The sequence below is a fragment of the Phyllostomus hastatus genome, unplaced genomic scaffold, assembly GCF_019186645.2.
Source record: "Phyllostomus hastatus isolate PE091 unplaced genomic scaffold, TTU_PhHast_1.1 phas_contig_308, whole genome shotgun sequence".
Taxonomy (NCBI): Eukaryota; Metazoa; Chordata; class Mammalia; order Chiroptera; family Phyllostomidae; genus Phyllostomus; species Phyllostomus hastatus.
In genome coordinates, this window is record NW_025333848.1 from 4678 (window position 1) to 26325 (window position 21648).

General features: G+C 40.6%; 1 protein-coding gene across 1 annotated transcript; it reads right to left on the minus strand.

Annotated features, from left to right (window-relative positions):
* Nucleotides 1-223: 223 nt before the first annotated feature.
* On the minus strand, nucleotides 224-20613 carry LOC123819354 (antigen WC1.1-like; the record flags this gene model as incomplete). Its single annotated transcript, XM_045839685.1, is given in 11 exon segments — nucleotides 224-538; nucleotides 1655-1892; nucleotides 1894-1970; nucleotides 2048-2137; nucleotides 9881-10127; nucleotides 10130-10200; nucleotides 10294-10312; nucleotides 10314-10337; nucleotides 10339-10604; nucleotides 15628-15942; nucleotides 20430-20613. Coding segments are annotated over 11 exon segments (1846 nt in total), but the record flags the coding sequence as incomplete, so codon positions are not given.
* Between the last annotated feature and the right edge of the window lie 1035 nt (nucleotides 20614-21648).

Consider the following 21648-nt stretch of genomic DNA (forward strand, 5'->3'; position numbering starts at 1 on the left):
TACCCAGCATTTTTTTGCCAATCTCTTTGATATTTTCCACATAAATTGCTATGAGCACAGGTTTTCTCATTTTTTTCTTTGAAACCAGATTGCAGCATGTGGATTAAGTCATCTTCATCTTGTACACTCATCTTGAAGTCATCCCTTAGGTTTGAAAATATCAATATCACTAACAGCATCCCTACATGGGTGGGACAGACACATAGAAACAGACAGTAAATACCTGCACATGTGATGTAAGCTTCCTCCTTTGGACTGCATGAACTGTATTTCCAAGGGTCAGAAGGGCACTGCCAGAGAGACATATCAGTGTTCCGACACTGGATTCCATCCACCCACCGGGGTCTAGAACCTTCCCTATAATAAACAGAAGTGTCAAGGGTCCCACTGTCCCCACAGCCAAGGTGTCTGCAGATTATGGACAAGGTCGTGACTTCCATGGGGCTGTGGCAGACACTGCCCCAGGTCCCATTGTAGAAAACTTCCAGCCACCCGGCGCACTCCTGGTCCTCGCTCACCATCCTCAGGGCCAGGAACTCTAAAAGTGAAAGGCAGAAACAGGGCACAGTGAGTGGTCCACTCAAAGCTCTGTATTCTTTCTCTCTCCCAGAGGATGTGAACACTCATCACTGACTCTGCTGAGGAGACAGCCACTGAGTGGCAAGACTGAAAATTGTGTCCCTTTTCCCTGACTTTGTCCTTTTTGTGTCTGTCTGTCTCTACCACAGTGATGTAGTGGAACATGAACAGAGAGGAACAACAGTCTGGGCCCTCTGCAGGGAAAGCTGAATCCTGCTTCCTGATGAAACTTCTGACAGAGTATGTGGAAGGGAGTGTGTATAGTGCATGGTAGGTGTAATAATGGACCCACAAAGATTTCTACATCCTGCCGCATGGAACCTGTGAAATTTACCTTTTATGGGAAATGGACTCTGTGGTTATTATTAAGATAAGGACCTTGGGATGGTGAGATCAGCCCTGAGATATAGCACATTAAACAGGTGAGTTCAGTCTAATCATATCCTTAGATCCATTGTCTTGAAAAAACAAATAAACTTTCTTTACTTCAGTTCAGAGGGAAATGTGTCTAAGGAAGAATGGTCAGAGTGAGGCAACATTGTTTGTTTGAAGAAGAAAAAAGGGGAACGTGGAGCCTGGGAATGAATGCACACCAGCTTTGGAAAGTAGAAAAGCCAGGGAGAGGAAGTCTTCCCTGGAGCGTCCAGAAGGAATGCAGCCCTGTGGACACCTTGGTGTCAGCCCAGTGAGACCCTTGCCAGACTTCTAATGTAGAGAATTATAAAATAATAAATTTGTGTTGTTTTAAACCACATGGTAATTCATTATGGCATCAGTAAATGGAGTAAAAATCTCAAGATTTTACTGCCATAAGCAACTGAAGAGTGAACCCTGTTTTTAATGGAAACTGTAAAAAATGGCTTTATCAGAAAATATTGCTGAGAAGGAAGGACCAGAGTCCCAGCTGCTGCAGGAGGAAAGGAAAGCACCAATCCCCATAACTGCTAGTCAGAGAGGCACTGTGGATGGAAGCTTCCTTCTCCCCTAGCCCTTTAAGCAACACCCATCAGGGCTCAGACTCACCCTTGAGGTCCCCCATTTCCTCTACAGCCAATGAACAATGTGCAGCGCTGACCTGAGCAGATGACCCCTGCATCCTCCTTGTGCCAGCAGTTGTGCTGTCCCCAGCCCCTGGAAGGGCACTTCCACAGGTGGGACTCCCTTCCTGTGCAGTTCACTTCATCCAGCCAGATCTGCCCTGATCCTGGCCCAAAGTGAGCAGAGACTGTGGCATTGAGGGCTTCCCCACAGCCCAGCTGTCTGCACACCACCTGGGCATCGTTCAGGTCCCAGCTGTCATCACAGATGGTGCCCCCAGGAGCCCTGGTGAAGGATCTCCACCCTGCCAGCACAGCGACTGCCCCCCTCCATGAGGCGGACCTGTGCACTGCCTGAGGAGAGAGAGTCAGGTCAGTGGTGCATTACTCAGGCAAAGAGAAGGGTTTTCTGGTCCTGTGGGAGCTCTCACCTGAGCAGTTGGCAGCGCTGTCCTCTGAGGGTGCAGAGCCTTCTGGTTCAGAGAAGGAGTTGCACTGGGGCAGCACCTGGGTCTGATTTCCTACAGAAAAAGTTAGAGGGTGAGTATGGTTGAAGAACAGGAAATTTATTTTATTTTTTTAAAAACTATATTTTATTGATTATATTATTACAGTTGTCCCATTTTTTTTCTTCCCTTTATTCTCCTCCACTCATACCATCATTCCCCCCACCTTAGTTCATGTCCATGGGTTGTACATATAAGTTTTTTGGCCTCTCCATTTCCTATACTTTTCTTAACTCCCCCATGTCTACTTTGTACTTACCATTTATGTTACTTATTCTCTGTACATTTACCCCCATTCTCCCCTTTCCCCTGCTGATAAGCCTCCATGTCATCTCTATTTCTGTGACTCTGTTTCTGTTCTAGTTGTTTGCTTAGGTTGTTTTTATTTTTTCTTTTCAGGTTCAGCCATTGATAGTTGTGAGTATGTTGTCATTTCACTGTTGGTATTTTTTATCTTCTTGTTTTCCTTAGATAAGTACCTTAAACATTTCATATGATAAGGGCTCAGTGATGATGAACTCCTTTAACTTGACCTTATCTGAGAAGCACTTTATCTGCCCTTCTATTCTAAATGATAGCTTTGCTGGATAGAGTCATCTTGGATGTAGGTGTCCTTGCCTTTCATGACTTGGAATACTTCCCAGCCCCTTCTTGCCTGCAAAGTTTCTTTTGAAAAATCAGCTGATGGTCTTATGGGAACTCCTTGGTAGGTAACTGTCTCCTTTCCTCTTGCTACTTTTGAGATTCTCTTCTTATCTTTAATCTTGGGTAATGTAATTATAATGTGCTTGGTGCGAGCTACCTTGAGTTTAACTTTTTTGGGACTCTCTGAGCTTCCTGGATTTCCTGGAAGACTATTTCCTTTGCCAGATTAGGTAAGTGCTCCTTCACTATGTTTTCAAATAAGTTTTTACTTTCTTGCTCTTCCTCTTCTCCTCCTGACACCCCTATGATTTGGATGTTGGAATGTTTAAAGTTGTCCCAGAGGTTCCTAACCCTCTCTTCATTTTTGTGAATTCTTGTTTCTTCATTCTGTTCTGGGTTGAATGTTTCTTTTTTCCTATGTCCAAATCATTGATTTGAGTCCTGGTTTTCCTTACTGTCACTGTTGGTTCCCTGTACATTTTTCTTCATTCCACTTTTGCATAGCCTTCACTATTTCCTCTATTTTGCAACCATACTCAACCATTTCTGTGAGAATCCTGATTATGAGTTTTGAATTTTGCATCTGATAAGTTGGCTATCTCTTCATCGCTTAGTTGTATTTTTTCTGGAGGTTTGATCTGTTCTTTCATCTGGGCCATATGCATTTTTTTTTGTCTTGGTGCACCTGTTATGTAGTATGGGGTGGAACCTTAGGTATATGCTGGGACAGGGCAATCTAGGTCACTGGGTTGTGGTGTTTATGTGGAGGAGGGGTCTGAGGGAGAACAATGCTACTTGCTCAGCTCTCAGTAGGCTTTCAGTCACTTCCTCCACTACCCACAAGCAAATGGACCTTTCTGGTGCTGATTCCCGGATGGGTGGTACTGTGTACATTCTAGGGATCCCCTGTGGGTCTCTCCGACACACTCTCCTGTGAGGCTGGGAATTTCTCTTGTCACCTCAACCCCCCAAAGGTTTTTTCATTCATAGGTTTTGAGGCTTTGTTTCCCCAAACTGGGAATGCTGGGGAAATATGTCTTGCACCCCAGTTATCCCTCCCAGTTTATCTGCATGCAAACATGGGACTTCCTGCTCTGCCAACTGCTGCCAGCCTACTCTGCTAGCCGCAGCCTTTCCACAAGTCCTCTACACCCTGGCTTCCCATCTTCACCCCTCTTACTGGTTGGATGAATATTTCTTCTTTAACTCTTTTGGTTTTCGGGCTTCTATGCAGTTCAATTTTCTGGCAGTTATGTTTTTTTTTTAATTAGTTTTTATCCTTCTTTTGGTTGTGCAAGGAGGCACAGTGTATCTACTTATGCCTCCATTTTGGCTGAAAGTTCTGAATTTCTGAATAACCTAGGGTTGGGTTCTGAGATGAAAGCTGTGAGTTAAGAGTAATGTTATAATATTAGAGTTCACTTTTTTTAATGGAGTGTTCTGCTTGTGACAATGCCAAAATGCTTTTTTAAGCCAGCATTGCATTACAAATGAGTTTAGAAAAAACTGGAATATATTAGTACTCTTTGAAAGTGTTGCACAAAATATCAACAAATGTATTGTGGGATTGAACAATACCCTAGATCAAATGAACTTAACTGATTATATACATATATATATATGTCATTTCATCCCAAAGAAGCAAAATACACATTCTTTTCAAATGCACATGGGACTTTTTCAAACATAGATTATGTGATCGGACACAAAGCAAGCCTCAACAAATTCAAGAAAATTGAAATCTTATCAAACATTTTCTTTGACCACAAGGGACTGAAACTACAAAGCAACCTCAAGGGACACTCAAATTCATGGAGACTGAATAGCATGCCATTAAACAATGGATGCGTTAAGAATGAGATCAAGGGAGAAATCAAAAAGTTTCTGGAAACAAATAAAATGAACTCACAACAGTCCAAAACCTATGGATTGTGTCTCAGGATGTGCTTGGGTCTCAGGCATATCCTGAGGTCTCAGGACACAGTAAAGGCTGTCCTGAGAAGGAAGTTCATAGCAATACAGACCTACCAAAAAAAATAGAAACATATCAAATAAACAACCTAACCCTACACCTGCAAGACCTGGAAGAACAACAACAAAGACAGTCCAGAGCAAGGAGAAGGAAGGAAATAATCAAGATCAGAGCAGAATTAAATGACATAGAATCTAAAAAGAACAATCCAAAGGTTCAACAAAACCATGAGCTTGTTCTTTGAAAAGATAAACAAAATCAACAAACCTTTAACCAGACTCATCAAGAAAAAAAAAGAGAGAGGACCCAAACACAGAAAATCAGAAATGAAAGAGGAGAAAGTAGAGCTGATACCACAGAAATACAAAGGATCAAAAGGCAGTTCCCAGTTTTAGTTTTCTGAGGAAATTCCATACTGTTTTCCACAGTGGCTGCACCAGTCTGCATTCCCACCAACAGTGCACCACGGGTTCCCTTTTCTCCACATCCTTGCCAGCACTTGTTTGTTGATTTGTTTATGAAAGACAAATACCATATGATCTCACCTATAAGTGGAACCTAATCAGCAAAACAAACAAGCAAGCAAAATATAACCAGAGACATTGAAATAAAGCACAAATTGACAGTGACCAGAGGGGACAGCGAAGCGGGTAATGGGGGAAAGAAGGAGAAGGAACAAGCAAAGGAGCAGGAATAGAGGACTCATGGGCATGGACAATGGTGGGGGATAGACTGTGGGAGTGGGGTGAGACTGGGTAGGGGTTAGCAATGGGGAAAAAGGCAGGAGAACTGTAACTGAACAATAATAAAAACAAAAGAAATTAGGCCTTATTTAAGGCTTTTGTCTAGTATGACCTTTGAGAAAAACTGATGAATCCTGTAGACTAAGTGTGGAGCTCAGAAATCTTAAGAGAGTATTCACTATAGTATCAGCTGTATCAGTATATTAACAGCTCAAGCTGTACAACAAATTAGGGAAGATTGGTATTTTGTGATTGATTTGGCAGATGTTGTCTTTTCAATTTTTATTTAGGAAAAAAAGTCAAAGTCAATTTATGTGGGATGAACTCCAATATCAATTTACTGTGCTTCTACTTTATTTAATTCTCCTGTATATTGTTCCAGCTGAAATTGAAGGAAATTCTACATAACAATTGGCCTGTATTCTTTAAAAAGACCAGTGTCATGAAATATAAAGATTCAGAAAGTGCTCCATACTAAAGGAGACTAAATGGACATGAGACCTGAATGCAGCACATTACTCAAATCTCCCTTTAGCTGTGAACAACATCCTTAGATCACTCAGCAAAATCTGAATAAAGTTTATGGACTTGATAATAGTATTATAACAATGTTCATTTCTTGAATTTGGTCATTGTACTGTGCTTATAAGAGAATTCTTTGAAGTATTTTAAGGGTAAAGGTATACCCTGTATGCAACCTGCCAATTTTACCTACTAATTCAGAATGATTTTACATATTTGGGGAGGAATGGTACAGGAGAGAGAGAGAGGAAGCAAAAGAGAGGGAGAGAGAAATTATGGTAAGATAGTAACATTGGTGGAATGTGGGTAAGGGTTATCTGGGAATTTTTATTTTTGCAAATTTTCTGTCAGTTTCAAAAATAAAAATATAGACATATAAAAGGTGAAAACAATTCAGAGAGAATCCATTCCTAAGACATTTTTCACTAAAAGAAATATTAAGAATAGCAGGTGACTTTTGGCCAAGATGGAGGTGAAGGTAGATACACTTTGTCTCCTCCCACAACCAAAAGAAGGACAACAACAAATTTTAAAACACAAAATAACCAGAACTCCCAGAAAACTGAAGTGTATGGAAGTCCTACAACCAAGGTGTTAAAGAAGAAACATTCATGCAGACCATTAGAAGGGGGGAAGATTGGCAACTGGGGTGGAGAGGACTTGTGACAAGGTGGCACTTCAAGGACTGGGTGGCAACTGGCAGAGGGGGTGGTCTCACATTTGCATGTGGATAAACCAGGAGAAAAAACTGGGGAGTGAGACAGACCCTGCAATCCAGGGTTTCAGCATGGGGAAATATAGCCTCAAAACCTCTGACTGAAAAAACCTGTGGGGGTTGAGGCAGCAGGAGAAACTCCCAGCCTCACAGGAGAGTTTGTTGGAGAGACTCACAGGGTCCCAGAACATACACAATACCACCCATCCTGGAATCAGCACTAGAAGGGCCCAATGTGCTTGTGGGTAGTAAAAGTCAGCTGAGAGCCCAACAAGTGACATTGTTTCTTATTGGACCCCTACCCTACATACAGTGCCACAACAGAGCCATGTGGGTTGCCCTGCCCTAAGGCTCATTTTAACAACACCTAAGTCTGCACCCCTTACTGTGTAACAGGCACAACAACACACACAAAAAAAAATATGGCCAACACGAAAGAACAGATCAATGCTCCAGAAAAAATACAACTAAGTGTATTGAAGGGATAGCCAACCTCTCAGATACATAGTTCAAAACACTGGTAATCAGGATGCTCACAGAAATGGTTGAGTATAGTAGCAAAATACAGAAAATGTGAAGGCTATGAAAAATGAAATAAGAGAAAATGTACAGGGAACCGATAGTGAAGGGAAGGAAACTTGGACTGAAATAAAAAACTTGGAGCAGAAGGAAGAAAGAAACATTCAACCAGAACAGAATGAAGAAACAAACATTTTTCATTCAAAAAAATGAGGAGAGGCTTAGGAACCTCTGGGACAACTTTAAATGTTACAACATCAGGATATAGGGGTGCCAGAAAGAAAAGAGGAAGACCAAGAAAGTGAAACCTTATTTAAAAACATAGTGAAGGAGCACTTACCTAATCTGGCAAAGGAAATAGTCTTCCAGGAAGTCCAGGAAGTTTAGAGAGTCCCAAAGAAGTTAGACCCAAGGAAGCACACACCAAGGCACATCATAGTTACATTACCCAAGATCAAAGATAAGGAGAGAATCTTAAAAGCAGCAAGAGAAAAGGAGACAGTTACCTACAAAAGAGTTCCTGTAAGACCATCAGCTGATTTCTCAAAAGAAACCTTCAAAAGAAACCCCAAGAAGGGGCTGGAAAGAAGTAGTATTCCAAGTCATGAAAGGCAAGGACCTACATCCAAGATGACTCTATCCAGCAAAGTTATCATTTAGAATAGAAGGGCAGATAAAGTGCTGCCCAGATAAGGTCAAGTTAAAGGAGTTCATCATCACCAAGCCCTTATTATATGAAATGTTAAGGTTCTTATCAAAGAAGAAGAAGATAAAAAAATACCAAGGCTGAAATGACAACAAACTCACAACTACCAACAACCAGACCTAAGGAAAACAAAAAACAAAAATGAACTAAGCAAACAACTAGAATAGCAACAGATTTACAGAAATAGAGATGACAAGGAGGGTTATCAGTGGGGATGGGGGAAGAGGGAGAATGTGGGAAAAGGTCCAGGGAATAAGAAGCATAAATTGTAGGTACAAAGTAGACAGGGGGAGGTTAAGAATAGTATGGGAAATGGAGAAGCCAAACAACTTTATATGTACAACCCATGGACATGAACTAAGGTGGGGGAATGATGGTGGGAGTAGGGGTACAGGGTGGAGGGGAATAAAGAGGGAGAAAAAACTAGGACAACTGTAATAGCATAATCAATAAAATACATTTTAAAAAATGAAATACTAAGAACATCAGAAACATAAAATGCCTAGGTGAAAACCTAGTGGAAGATGTGTAAAACCTCTGAGAGAAAATAAAGATCTAAATGAATGGAGAGATATACCATGTAAATGAGTTTGGAGACTCAATATTTTCAAGGTTAAGTATCTTCAAATTCATGTGTAGAATAAATCTTATCTTAACTAAAATGCCATCATACTTTGTGGGGGGTGAAAAATGACAAGCTGATTCTAAAATTCATAGGCTAAGCCAAAGACTGTGAATGACTAACATGGGCAAGAAAAGCAACAAAGTTAGAGAAGTTATTATAAAGTAACTTCTTTAAAGTTTGCTAGACTTTCTATAGGGTTACAATAACTAAGAAAGTGTGGTAGTAGTACAGGGATAGACAAATGATACAGTGGAGCAGAACAGAAACTAGAAAAAGACTCAGAGATGCATGCAGTGTATGATAAAGGTGCCACTGTAGTAGGGAAAAGAGTTTTTTCAGGAAAAGATTCTGAGTTAATTGGATATCCATTAAATAATGTGAAACTTGACCCTTATCTCATACCATACATAGATATTGACTCCCCAGAAGGATTGTACAATTATATTAGAAAGAAAAATAATTAAACTTCTATAAGTTACTCTTGGAGAATATTTTGTGATCTCCAGGTAAGCAAAGTTCTCTTAAAAAGGATATAAGAAACCCTAAATGTATAGGAAATAGTTGATAAGTTATATTCATGAACAGAACTTAGCTAAACAAAGAACACCATACCATTAAGAGAGTAAATAAAAGTCCAAGGATTAAACATACAAAATAAATATACATACCTGTACCAATAATCATTGCCATGGTAATTTATAGCATTGTGTTTGTAATAATCAAGATTTGGAAACAACTCAAATTTACCATCAGTTGCATTGATCAATACATGATGTGATCATTCAATGGAATATTTGATAGCAATCAAAATGAATAAACTGCTGCTTAAGCAATAATATGAATGAATTCCAAACATAATGTGGAGTCAAAGAAGTCAGACACACAAAAAACATTTCATGATTTTATATAAAGTTCAAAAAATGACAATAATATTCTATGTAGTAGAAGTTGCAAAAGTGGTCTTGTTTGGAGAGGAGGGAGGGTAGAGTGAATGGTGGGAGGGGAAGCTGACTTCTTGGGTGCTTTTAATGTTCTCTTTATTAACCTGGGGTGGTGCACATGACTGAAGTATACACTTATTACTTATATATTCTCTGTGATCATACTTAAATAGAATGTTTACTTGAAAACCATTATTCCTCTTAACACTTCTTACCTTGACTAAAAAAATGAATGAACAATAAATGAGAAGAACCATATTTCACCATGAAATACCTTACCTTTGAAGGCAACTTTGCCAACTTTCTGTTCTTAGGGACATTCACTCAAAAAACATCCTTAGTACCAGGTAGTCCCTTCTCTTTCTCTTACCTGAACAGATCACAGAGGCTGTGTTCCCAGGGGTACAGTCAGGAATGCCCAGGGCAGTCACAGGGCAATTCCACAGGAAGGACTCAGTCCCTGAGCAGTGAAATTGGGCTTTCCAGATCTGACCACCTCCTCCCACAAAGTAGGCTCCTTTTGGGGTAGAGATGGCAACTCCACAGCTGAGCTGACGACAGACAACATTGGCATTGGCCATGTTCCAGTGAGAGGCACAGAGCATTCTCCATTCTCCCAGAAATATTTATCTCCACTTGTCCCTTCACACTGAGAGGTGCCATTTTTCATGAGCCGCACTTCTGTGTATGCTGGTAGGACAAAACAGGATTTTATCAAAACCTCATGTTTTTCTGACCCCAACAGAGTATGCAGGGAGGTTAAAGTCCTGCTGTGCATCTCACCTGAACAGACAACTTGAACAGGCCCCACTGTGCTGGCAAGCACCTTCCTGGACAGGGCACTCTGGGGCAGATCTTGAGCTCAGGCTCCTGCCCCTCACACTGGAACTCTTCAGCCCATGCCTGTCTACCTAATTCTCTGAAAGGCACATCCACCAAGACAGACACAGCTTTGCCGCACCCCAGTTCTGCACAGATGACCTGGGCAGTGGGCCATATAAAGTTCACATCAGACACTGGAATCCAGTCATGTCCAGAGTGCACTTCTACTCGCCCTGAGCAGGGGCCACCCCCTCCAGCCAGACGCACAAATCCTGAGAGAAAAACAAACAAACCCAGTGAAAGTGTCCATGATCCTGGCTTGGAAACTAGAAACATGTCATAGGCAATGGTGTGAAAATTTTACTTCTCTGGTGGTGGGGCATGGAAAAGGGTTGTGACAATTATTGTCAGAAATGCATTTTCATAAACAAGTTTCTGAGGAGAAATGCACACTTTGAAGTTGGTTAGAAATGAGAATTCCTTACCTAGTGGCCTAGCAATTACAGGGCCCAAGGAAACTGCACTGTAGTGGGCTTTCAAACTTGGGTGCAGAGGTATGAATAACTGAATTAAGCCATAGTATAAAAAAGTCCTGGAAATTTTCTTCCCAGACAGGGCAATTCCAGTGGTCTGAGGCCTATCAGGCAGACAAGTTTAGAAGGATATCCTGAGATTTCTGGGGCTAGAATTCTGAGCAGCTTTATCTCAAAAGCCAATCTTTTTTTTAAAGATTTTATTTATTTCATTTTTAGACAGAGGGGAAGGGAAGGAGAAAGAGAGGGAGAGAAACATCAATGTGTGTTTTCCTCTAGCAGGGGACCTGGTCTGCAACCCAGGCATGTGCCCTGGCTGAGAATTGAATCAGTGACCTTTTGGTTTGCAGGTTGGTGCCCAATCCACTGAGCCACACCAGCCAAGGCCAAAAGCCAATCTTGAAATGACTGAGGATAGGGGAAATTATGAGGGTTGGAATAAGTGCATGCCAAATTGTAGGCATATTTATAGCTCAAAGGAGGAAATATAGACATAACCACTCCACTTTTATGATTTTATATTTTATTTTCCCCCAAATTTTTTTATGGCAAAAATTCCAAGAATTTTGTAGGTGACCTGGTGTGAAAGAAGTTGTCCAAAGATGAGTTTGGATGTTAAGAAAGCTCTGAGAGTCATAGGAATAGGAGTGAGTGGTCCTAGTCATCTTTCTTGAGCCCTAGGATTTGCCATTGAACCTGGAAGAGAGTGAGTTCTCAGGAGGAATATGTAAGACAGCTAAGTCTGTTGATCACTTCATACTGGGTTTTCTTCCCAGACAGAGGAATTTTAGCAAATGCTAAGGAGTAAGAATAATTCAGGTATGTTAACCCTATCTATGTGCTGAGTGTATACCCCTCTCCTACTTGGATTCTTGAGATGAGAAGCCAGCATGCTATCAAAAAGGAGAGGGAGATGGAGGAAGCAGAGAGCAAACAAGCTATAATTTGGAGACTTCCAAAATGCAAAAACTTTATTATAGTCAGAAGATAAAAATATTTGGGAAAAATATTTGTGGACCAAGTTTTTAACACATTTTATCATCCTGTGCTCCTCCCATCTACCACCAAACCATAAAGCACTGAGAAAAAATATATAATAAATATAATATAATGTAACATAAATTACATATATTATATATATCCTTTGAGAAAGTTGATTGTAACAAAGACTCATTTGGGGGCTCCCATACTACCATACATTTCTTCAGCATGTCACCTAACATGATCCCACATTTTCATGCTGATTAAAGTCGTTCACTTCTGTGATGTGACAAATCCTCTCATTGGTCTGTGATTGGGAAGGAGAATTTAATATCTGTGCAAGACTGGTATTGCTAGTGAGAAGTGAAGTTTTAATAATTCAGTACTTCTATAGATGTTATCATCTGAAGTAAAATAATATTGGGGCTCACCACAGATAATCCCCACTAGTTTTGTGCTATTTATGTGTTTATGGGAAGGTAAGTGAAGTTTCTGTACAAATGGGGGCGAAGGAAGGATCTGACTGACACGGAGATTCTCACTGACCTGACTGGCTTACCTGAGGAGAAAGAGTGAGTGAAATTTTCAGGGTAGGCACTAGGCTTGCACTGAGAGCTCCTGTCCAGCTCTTTACCCTTTTATTGAAAATTAGTCTTCCTGACCTGACCTTAAAAATATCTGGACACATTTCCAAAAATCTGCCTAAGCAGAAGAAATGGCAGAAGACAAGTATTTTTATCAAGAAATGCTGAATTTAGAATTAGTATGTTTAACCTAATATATAAAACCCCCAAAGTACCAACATAAAAGTTGAAAGTAACAAAAACTCCTAAAATCTGAAATCTGTGTCTTGCACTGTAGTGAACTATGCTCACATGTTGAGTCATAAATGTGAAGAGATATGGACATAACTTTACTCTGATTAAAAAGGAAGGATGACACACAGGCCCACACCAAGCAAAATATGGACTCTTTCAAGGCTAAGATTAAAGATCAACAAGCTTTAAAAGCTGCAAATAATACTGGGGACCCTCAAGCACTATGTTCTCATTTTAAGCCAGAGAAGACAGAATCTGAGGAGGTTTTACCATAAGAGGGACTTGTTCAAGGTTGCAGAATTAGGGAATACTGTTGGCTCCGGACTTTACCTCCTCTGTGTCTGTCTTATGCTCTCAATGCCAGCTCCACGTCCCAGGTTAGTACAACATCTCATCTCCCTTCGGACCCACTGCTAAGCATTCATATCACGGCCCACTCTCCCAGGTGATTCACCCCTACTCTTCTCTCCATTTTCCAACTTTAGCTTGTTTGCTAGAGATACATCAACTTGAGTTACAAGAGGGATCTCAGGGGGCCAGGTTTTTAGGAAACGACTGTTTTTGCACCTGTGCCTGAGTCTGGGAGATCTCCAATTTTCTATATCTCAGCTTGTGTTTAGGATTCCTTTGGCCAGAGGAAATATTCCCTGTCATTGTTACAGCTTTATTTTGTCTTGATATTTATCTAGAGAAGCAAGAGAGCAAGGATGACCAAGTTGGGTATCATCACCTTTCATCTAGGTCCCATTTTTTTTTACTTCACCTCTTGCTGACCCTGTCTTCTCTGTCCTGCCTGCATCCACACCAACTCTGAAGTCCTTTGATGGTCAGCCTCACCTAAGCCTGTACCCTTTCAGCTCCTCACCCATCAGTCCAGGATCCTACTGTTCTGATTGAAACAGAGCACCTTGTTGTCTGAGATGTGGGAAATGTCTCCATTTGTTATGGTATTCTGCCACTCAGAGACCCACAAAGATCCAAGTGTCTTCTTAAGACCAAACTTGCCCCATGCCCCTGGGCTGTGCATTCTCCTATAAAGCCAGAGGTGGTTGGCATGAACTTTTTCCATCAGGATGCAGCAAAGAGCAAGGAGAGTGGGACACTGGAGGCCCAGAAATAGGCAAAAATGGAGTCTCTGGTTGGCAAATGATGAAAAGGGAGAGAGAAGGGAGGCTTCAAATGAGGCATCTCTAAACTCCCTGCACAGGTCTGATATTCAGATAGGAAAAAGGTATTTGAAAACAATATTGAGAGTCTATTTCATGTTGTTTTGTTTAAAATACAAACATCTTTGTAGAGTTTGCAGGAACTTTGATAGGTAAATCACAATAAAAGAATGGAAATCACAATAAAAGAATGTTCTTATCTTTTTAGGGCTTTATTCCTAGTGGAGGATAAACAGGAGTGCACAGGTTTAAGACCTCTGCTAAGTATATGAGAGTCCTGGACAGCACAAAGAAAATGAAACTGCCTCATCAGAGGGATATTTGTATTAATCAACCTCACCCAAAGCTGAATGAAAATTATGGTCAGATATATCCCTGTCTGGTGTCCTGCTATATAGATATCCTGTGTCATTAGGCAAGTTACTTAAAATTTCACCTCTGGGGTCCTGTTTCTATCACTCTGACCTTTTCCCTGTCTCAGTCTTGAGTCCACCTTACAACTCATTCTTCTCAATCCCTACAACCAGCCACACAGAATTCACATGAAGTTACACAGAGCCTTCTCTACACCACCCCTGGGCTCTTTGTGCTGCTCAGAGAACCCCATATGTGTCCTTTGGAAGATCCCATTGTCATTCTCACCACCCACAGCTACTGTAAACCTCTTCCTCCTTCTTCAAAAATTGTTTGTCCCCTTAGTCCCATTCTTATTAAAAAACTCCAAAAGGAATGAGCTGTCAGGTATAAACTATATAATTCTTACATAAAAGACACAAATTAATACTTTATTACCTTCACCATTGACTTGCCAGTGCAAGTGTCCCTCCAAAGTGTGAGTTTATACAGATGTTTTGAAAGAAAAAATAGGAATCTTTTTATGAAACTGTCAATGGTGAACCTATGACACAGAGCATTTCATGCAGATTTCTGGTTCTACTGGCCAAAGACTACAAACACTTAGGCTTGAATTTGCAGAAGAGAATTACAATTTGGCACAAATCCATAAATCCCTCTCTGATTCATTTAATGATATCCCCAGTGGCTCTACTCCTACTAATTTAGTGCAAAGCAGTGTTTCACATTACATATACAGAAACAATTCAATCAAGGAAAGTGTATTTTTATTTTTGACCTTCCCTCTGATAGATGGCTCATTATATGAAGGGAATGTGTACAGTGATTTGCAAAATCACTTACAAAATCATTGTTACAAAAGTAAAATTTTAAAAAATCATGAAGATTGATTTTAATTGAGATAATACTAGAATGAACTATTTTGTCACTGAAGAAGGAAAGAATAGCAATTGAGACAATAAGAAGAAAGTAGAGGAATCCTATCATTCACAAGTGTTTTGTGCACTTGGGGATTATGGGTATATCTCCCAAATTCTCTAGCCATCCATCTTCTACTGATGCAGTGATCAGACACCAGCTTCCTAGGGACTTGCCCTTCACTCACCCGGTGGACAATGCACTGATCACACCTGAGCAAAATCTCCTTCATTCTCCTATGATTGCAATAAAGTGGCCCCCAGCTCCCAGAAGGGCACTTCCACACCTGGGACTCCTTTTCTGTGCACTTCACACTCTCCAGCCAGATCCGTCCTAATCCTGCCCTGAAGTAAGTGGCCTTGAAGGCTTCTCCACAGCTTAGCTGTCAGCACAGACACTGTGGAAGGAAGCTTCCTTCTCCTCTGGTCTTTTCAACAACAACCCCACCCCCACCCCAGGGCTCAGACTCCCATCCTTGAATGCCCCCATCTCCTCCACAGACAATTGACATTGTGCAGCACAGACCTGAACAGATGACCCCTGCGTCCTCATGGTGCACACAGTTGTGCTGTCCCCAGTCCCAGGAAGGGCACTTCCACAGGTGGGACTCCCTTCCTGTGCAGTTCACGTTACCCAGCCAGATCGGGCCTGATCCTGCCCCGAAGTGAGCAGCAACTGTGGCATCAAGGGCTTCCCCGCAGCCCAGCTGTCTGCACACCACCTGGGCATCGTTCAGGTCCCACCTGTCATCACAGATGGTGCCCCAGGAGCCCTGGTGAAGGATTTCCACTCTGCCGGCACAGCGACTGTCCCCGTTCAACAGGCGCAGCTGTCCACTGTCTGAGGAGAGAGAGGCCAATGGAAAGTTTACACAGGGAAGGAGAGAACGGTTTTCTGGTCCTGTGGGACAAATTCACCTAAGCAGCTGGGCTGCACTAGGATCACACCCAGGTCTGGTTTCCTACAGCAGTGATCAGAGAGTATTAGAGTTAAAAAATAGAAAAAAACAACAACAACAAGAAAAATTAAGTAGAAAATAATGTAGTGAGTCATCTCAGATAGAAAATTGTTACATGGGTTTTATCTGAGCTAACCTTCTGATTTGTACAGTTCTGCATAGTACCTGTAAAAGATATACAGAAAATGTTAGAATTTTCACCCTGAGCAAGAATATGGGTTCAGAGTCACTGTAGTGGGCTATGAGCTGGATGGATTTCATTTAAACATTTTTTTAATTGTTGTTCAGTTACAGTTGTCCTGCCTTTCCCACATTGCTTATCCCTGTCCCTCCCCCTCCCTCCCCCATCCCTCCCCTCCCCTACTCCCACAGTCAGTCCTCTCCCATTGTCTGTGCCCATAAGTCCTCTATTCCTGTTCCTTTTCTTGCCCCTTCCCCTTCTATTCTCTCTCCCCTTATTCCTCTCATCCATCCCCCTTGTCACTGTCAGTTTGTTTTTTATTTCCAAGCTTCTGGTTCTATTTTGTTCATTTGTTTGTTTTGTTGATTAAGTTCCACTTATAGGTGAGATCATATGGTATTGGTCTTTTACTGCTGGCTTATTTCACACTTTGGTACCAATGACCTGAGAACTAGAAGAGTTAGATTAAAGAGAATGGAGTGAGGAACTTGGGTGAGCTCATCAGAAGCCTTGGGTAGCAGCCATCAATTCCATCCCAATCAGAATTGTTCTTCTTGGTATACAGTATTCAAGAGCTAAAAAATTGACCATGAGACAGGCCATGGTTTCTCCCAGAACACTTCACTTATATTCAAGGCTTCAGACTCCAGATCTGAATACTTAGTTTCAAAAAAATGTACTTCTCTTTGGGTAGATTGAACACCCTTACATTAGAGATGATGTCAGATGATATTGATTGACATTGGCCAGACATTCCACTGGGAATCATAGAATGTTTCTTTTTCCCCAAACTAATCTTCATGTCAAGAGTTGCTATTATTGAAAATATGGAGTTATTTGTTCTCTGGGGGAAAATACTATGTATTTCTAATGAGCACAGAGCAGAAACAGGTCATATTCCTGCTCTGAAAGTACTTGAACAGACAATTTTGACAGATCCGCTATTATTTTTCTTTAATTTTTACACATAAAAAAGGGACGTAAAGATAAGTAAAATAATGTTCATCAGTTTCCTTTAGGTAAGTGGTGAGTAGAGACAAAAACCTAGAACTTTTGTTTCCATTAAGAATGGTCCTACTGGGTACAACTAAAAATGCTGAAAAATGTAAAAAAAAGTAAAGGTATTAGATATTGGTGGATACTGCATGGACTATACATGTTAAAATTCCAAAGAGTGGAGATAATTTCAGTATTAGCTGAGGTCTACAGCCTTTTTTTCTCTATGGGAATTTTTCAATTCAGTGCATGGGTTAATAGCACAGAATCTGCCTTAGGTAAGGCAGAGGACTCCTGTTGGGACAAAGAAGCCAGCATAACTTTGGGGGTTACCTGGCACTGGAGTGGAAAAACTGGAGGCTTGCAGGCCTCTCTCACTCCAGCAGGTTTCCTCCTCAAATATTTGCCCAGTATAAGAGTTGTAAAAGGCAGGAAGTCAAAGAGCTACATTAAAAATTTTGGAAAGCAGAGTGGATATTCCTTCATTCTCTTGGGTGCAAAACTACCAAAACATGCAGGATTTCAACTGAAATCCCTGCAGGCCCATGTCATAGAAACAGAAAAATCAGAGGTAGACTGAATGTTACAAAAACTGCAATCCAGACTTGTTCCAGCTCAGTTCTAGGTTGTATTTAGACATTTGGGTGATCAACACCCCTCCCCCACCTGTCTAGTAGAACAGAAGATGAATCCTTTCGGGTGTTAGATAATTATTTCTGAAGTATTTTATCTTTTTCATATACAATTTGTAGCATTCAATAAAAACTTATATGACATGTAAAGAGATGGGATCATTTGACAAATTAACAAAGTGGAAAAAAAGAGGAGACAGAAACACATATATGATAAAGATGGTGATGTTAGCAGATAAGGATTTTAACTATGATATGTGTATCAAAAAAATGTACATTTCTTTTGAAAAAAGAGGAAACAGTGAAAAACAGGTAAAAAGGTCGAAAAATAAAACAAAGAATTGTAAATATATAAAAAATCAATATAACAATGCCAACTGGAAATAAAATGTCTAGAATTAAGAATTAAATGAATAGGTTAAAAGAAGTTTAGATAGAACTTAAGACAGAATTAGTGACTTAGAGGAGAGAAGAGCAGGAGGATGAGGATGAGGAATGGAGAGGCACACACAGAGACAGAGACAAAGAGTGATGCAGGAGGAATATCTGAAGAGATAATGGCTGAGAATTTAAAGAATGGATGGAAAGTATAACACACATAATCAAGAAGCTCAAAGAACTGTAAGAAATATATGAAAAACCTCATGCCTAGTAAATCTGCTGAAAATCAGAAAAAGAGAAAAATCTGGAATAATAACAAATGTGTCTAATATAAAGAGAGGCAAAAATAAGAGAGAAAAAGGAATATAAAGCAGGTGGATCAATTAAAAGCAAATGGTAAACACTAACCTAACACTATCAGTAATTGCATATAATGTAAATGGATTGATTACACACTTCAGGTTAAAGTCAATGTAGATAAAACAGAAAAATTCAAGTAAATATTATATGAAAGATACCTTATATACAAGGGCAACCCCCCCCAATAAAAGTAAAATGAAAAAAAAAGTATTTATATACTATGCAAACACTAACCATAGTCAAGTGGAGTAGCTATATCAATATCACAAAAAATTAGACTTCAAAGCACCATACACTATTGAGTTAAAGAGACTCTAATGGGACAAGCCATTAATACAATAAAAATGAAAATCAACCATTATTAACATATGGCCCAAACCCAAGAAACTAGAAATTTCAAGAAATATAACAAGGGAATGAGAAACAGTTCTTACTCTTGTTGGAAGGAGTAGAATTTCCCAAAGAAGAGAGACAAAGACTTCTGACTGGAGGGGCTTGAAATAAAGAGGAAACATGGGCTAAAGGGAGGGGTAGAGAGGTGAGGTGCATTGCAAAAGCAGTCAGAGACCAAGGCCCACACCTACAAGTGCCAGGACTCCAGGCATGTGCCTAGATTATTCACATTTTAGGGGGTTGCACATGATATTTTGAATCAGAATCCCAATGGGGGTCAGCTTTCATATAGGATCTGTGGGAACTATAAGAGAGAAAATTTAACATAGGGTGTTGACAAGGATAGGATTCTTCTTAATTAGCAGATCTTTTAGGATGTCACAGAACAAGCTCATGTACCCCAGTGGGGCAGGGCAAAGTTGACCAAGAGAGGAGCATCCTGAAGTCTCTGAAGCTCCATTCCCCTTCTGCCTTCAATGCTAATATTAATTCACCCATGATCACCTACACTTGGCATCACTTTTCTCTGTTGCACAATGGTGTTGGAGGACCATCGATCCAAGAGTTAGGAAAGGAAAACACACAAATAGGAAGGCAAAATTCTGCCAAGAACCCAATGCTATGGGAAAACTACAGTAAAGCAGAAAAACATCAGAGCTGTGGGTTTGTGGGGAAGATAAAAAAACTCAAAATCAGGCTTAGACTGCAGGTGCAAGGTTATCTGGCAGTATAATTATAGTTCATGTTGGGAGGGCTTTCTTGACAGGCAGGAAGGTTTCCATCTCTGCCCTCATCATATACACATGCACATGTATCATCACCACCACTACCACTTCCACCACCAACTCCAACAATCTGGCATAGAGAGTGTGAGTTCTATGGATTCCTATCTAAAATGTTGATTTCCCTGGGCAGACACATTCTTGCTTTCATATTTAACCTTCACACACTCTTCAAACTTGCCCCCACCCATTTCTCTTTCTCTGTCTTTCCAACAAACACATGTACAAATATATACACATACACACAATCTATTGGCTGAAAGAGAAGAAATACCAAAATACCAGTTGAGACAGACATAATGTAGAATAGAGGAAGGACAGATCAGAGGCCCAGCCTGGGGTAGACCCTCAGCCATAATCCACTGCAGAAGGTGATTTGAGCTTTAGGTGTTGGAGAGGCATGAAACTCAGATTTGGGTCAATCTGAGAACAAGGTTTACATCTCTGCAACATCTCCCATTTAAACCTGAAAAGCAGAGTCCCCACAGGAAAAAAATCAACATTGACTGTCACTAAAGATTACATTTTTGTGGAAACCAAATGGTCTATAGGGAGGCATTGTCTTTAAAATCCCAGGGATCATCTCCCCAGACTGTTAGAGCTAATCCAGTATCACTATTGATTTTAAGTGAGGCTATGCTTACCTTCAGCACTCGCTAGGACACTGAAGAGGAAAAAAGCAAGTCCTTGGAGAAAGCAGTGTCCATTCATGGTCGTTTTGACCCTCATGTCAACAGGTAACAGTCTCAACTTTCTCAAACCATACAAGGAACCCTCTTGATCCTTAATGGGGGCTCCTACAGCAGGAAGGGGGTTATATAGTCCCATCGCCTGACATCGCCATCTTCCAGCAGCCAATAGAAACCCTAGTTAACATCTTCCTTGCCATCAGAGACTATGTAAAAGGAAACTTTCTGGATTTCAAACACCAATTAGATGCTGAATCTTACATATCTCCTTATATGAGATACAAGGCTTTCTCATGTCAGGTGATACTCTGACCCCCCCTCCCCAAAGCTGATACAGTAAATCTATACTTAAAAAATATGTGTGGCTTTCTTTTCTGCACCCCACAGGTCTGGCTCAATGGCTGGCTCAGTGCAGCTGGTGAGATCAGTCAGATGTACTGCTTCTGGGGCAGTTCTACCACTCCATGGACCAAGTAAAAATGATTTTTGTTTAATTTGATCTAGATCTTCAATGTCACATGTTGCGGGTGCAAAGAAAGAAGCATCTAACAGTAAGAACCAAAAGTAAAGTTAACAGAAAATTAGGATTTGAGAGATAAAAAATTCTCAGGTATTTCAGGTTTCTTTGGATATAGGTGGAGGTGGGCAAAGGGGTTGGGAATGGGGATGGAAAGAGATTTTCTTAGGGCAATGGGTGCATGATGCCGTGTGCAGATGATGTCTCGTTGATTTCTATGCTTCAAATCTGTGTGATTTTGTGAACCAGTGTCACCCTTATAAATTTAATTTAAGTAGTTTTCAGGTCAATGAAAAAATGTGAAACAGATCAAGGTGTCATGATTATTGGCTGCACACCACGGGCATTCCTCTCATTTTATTTCTGGTTTCTAAGTAAAAGCCTGATAAAGATACAGAGCTTTTGATGGCAATAAGTGTACAGTCTGTCTTTCCTTTCCTTCTCTCACATCACGGAGAATTTGTTGCCCCATGACTACCATAATCAGAACAGACACTTTCCCTAGGAATAATTCTAGTTTCCTTGGACAAGGTGGTACTATAGATTACAAATAGATTATGAAGTTAATCCCCATTTTACACTGTGGCAATTTGCACCTGACAATCCAGTCTCAGTAGTTAGAAAGTGCATGCCCTTCTACTCCGGGGTCCTCTTTTC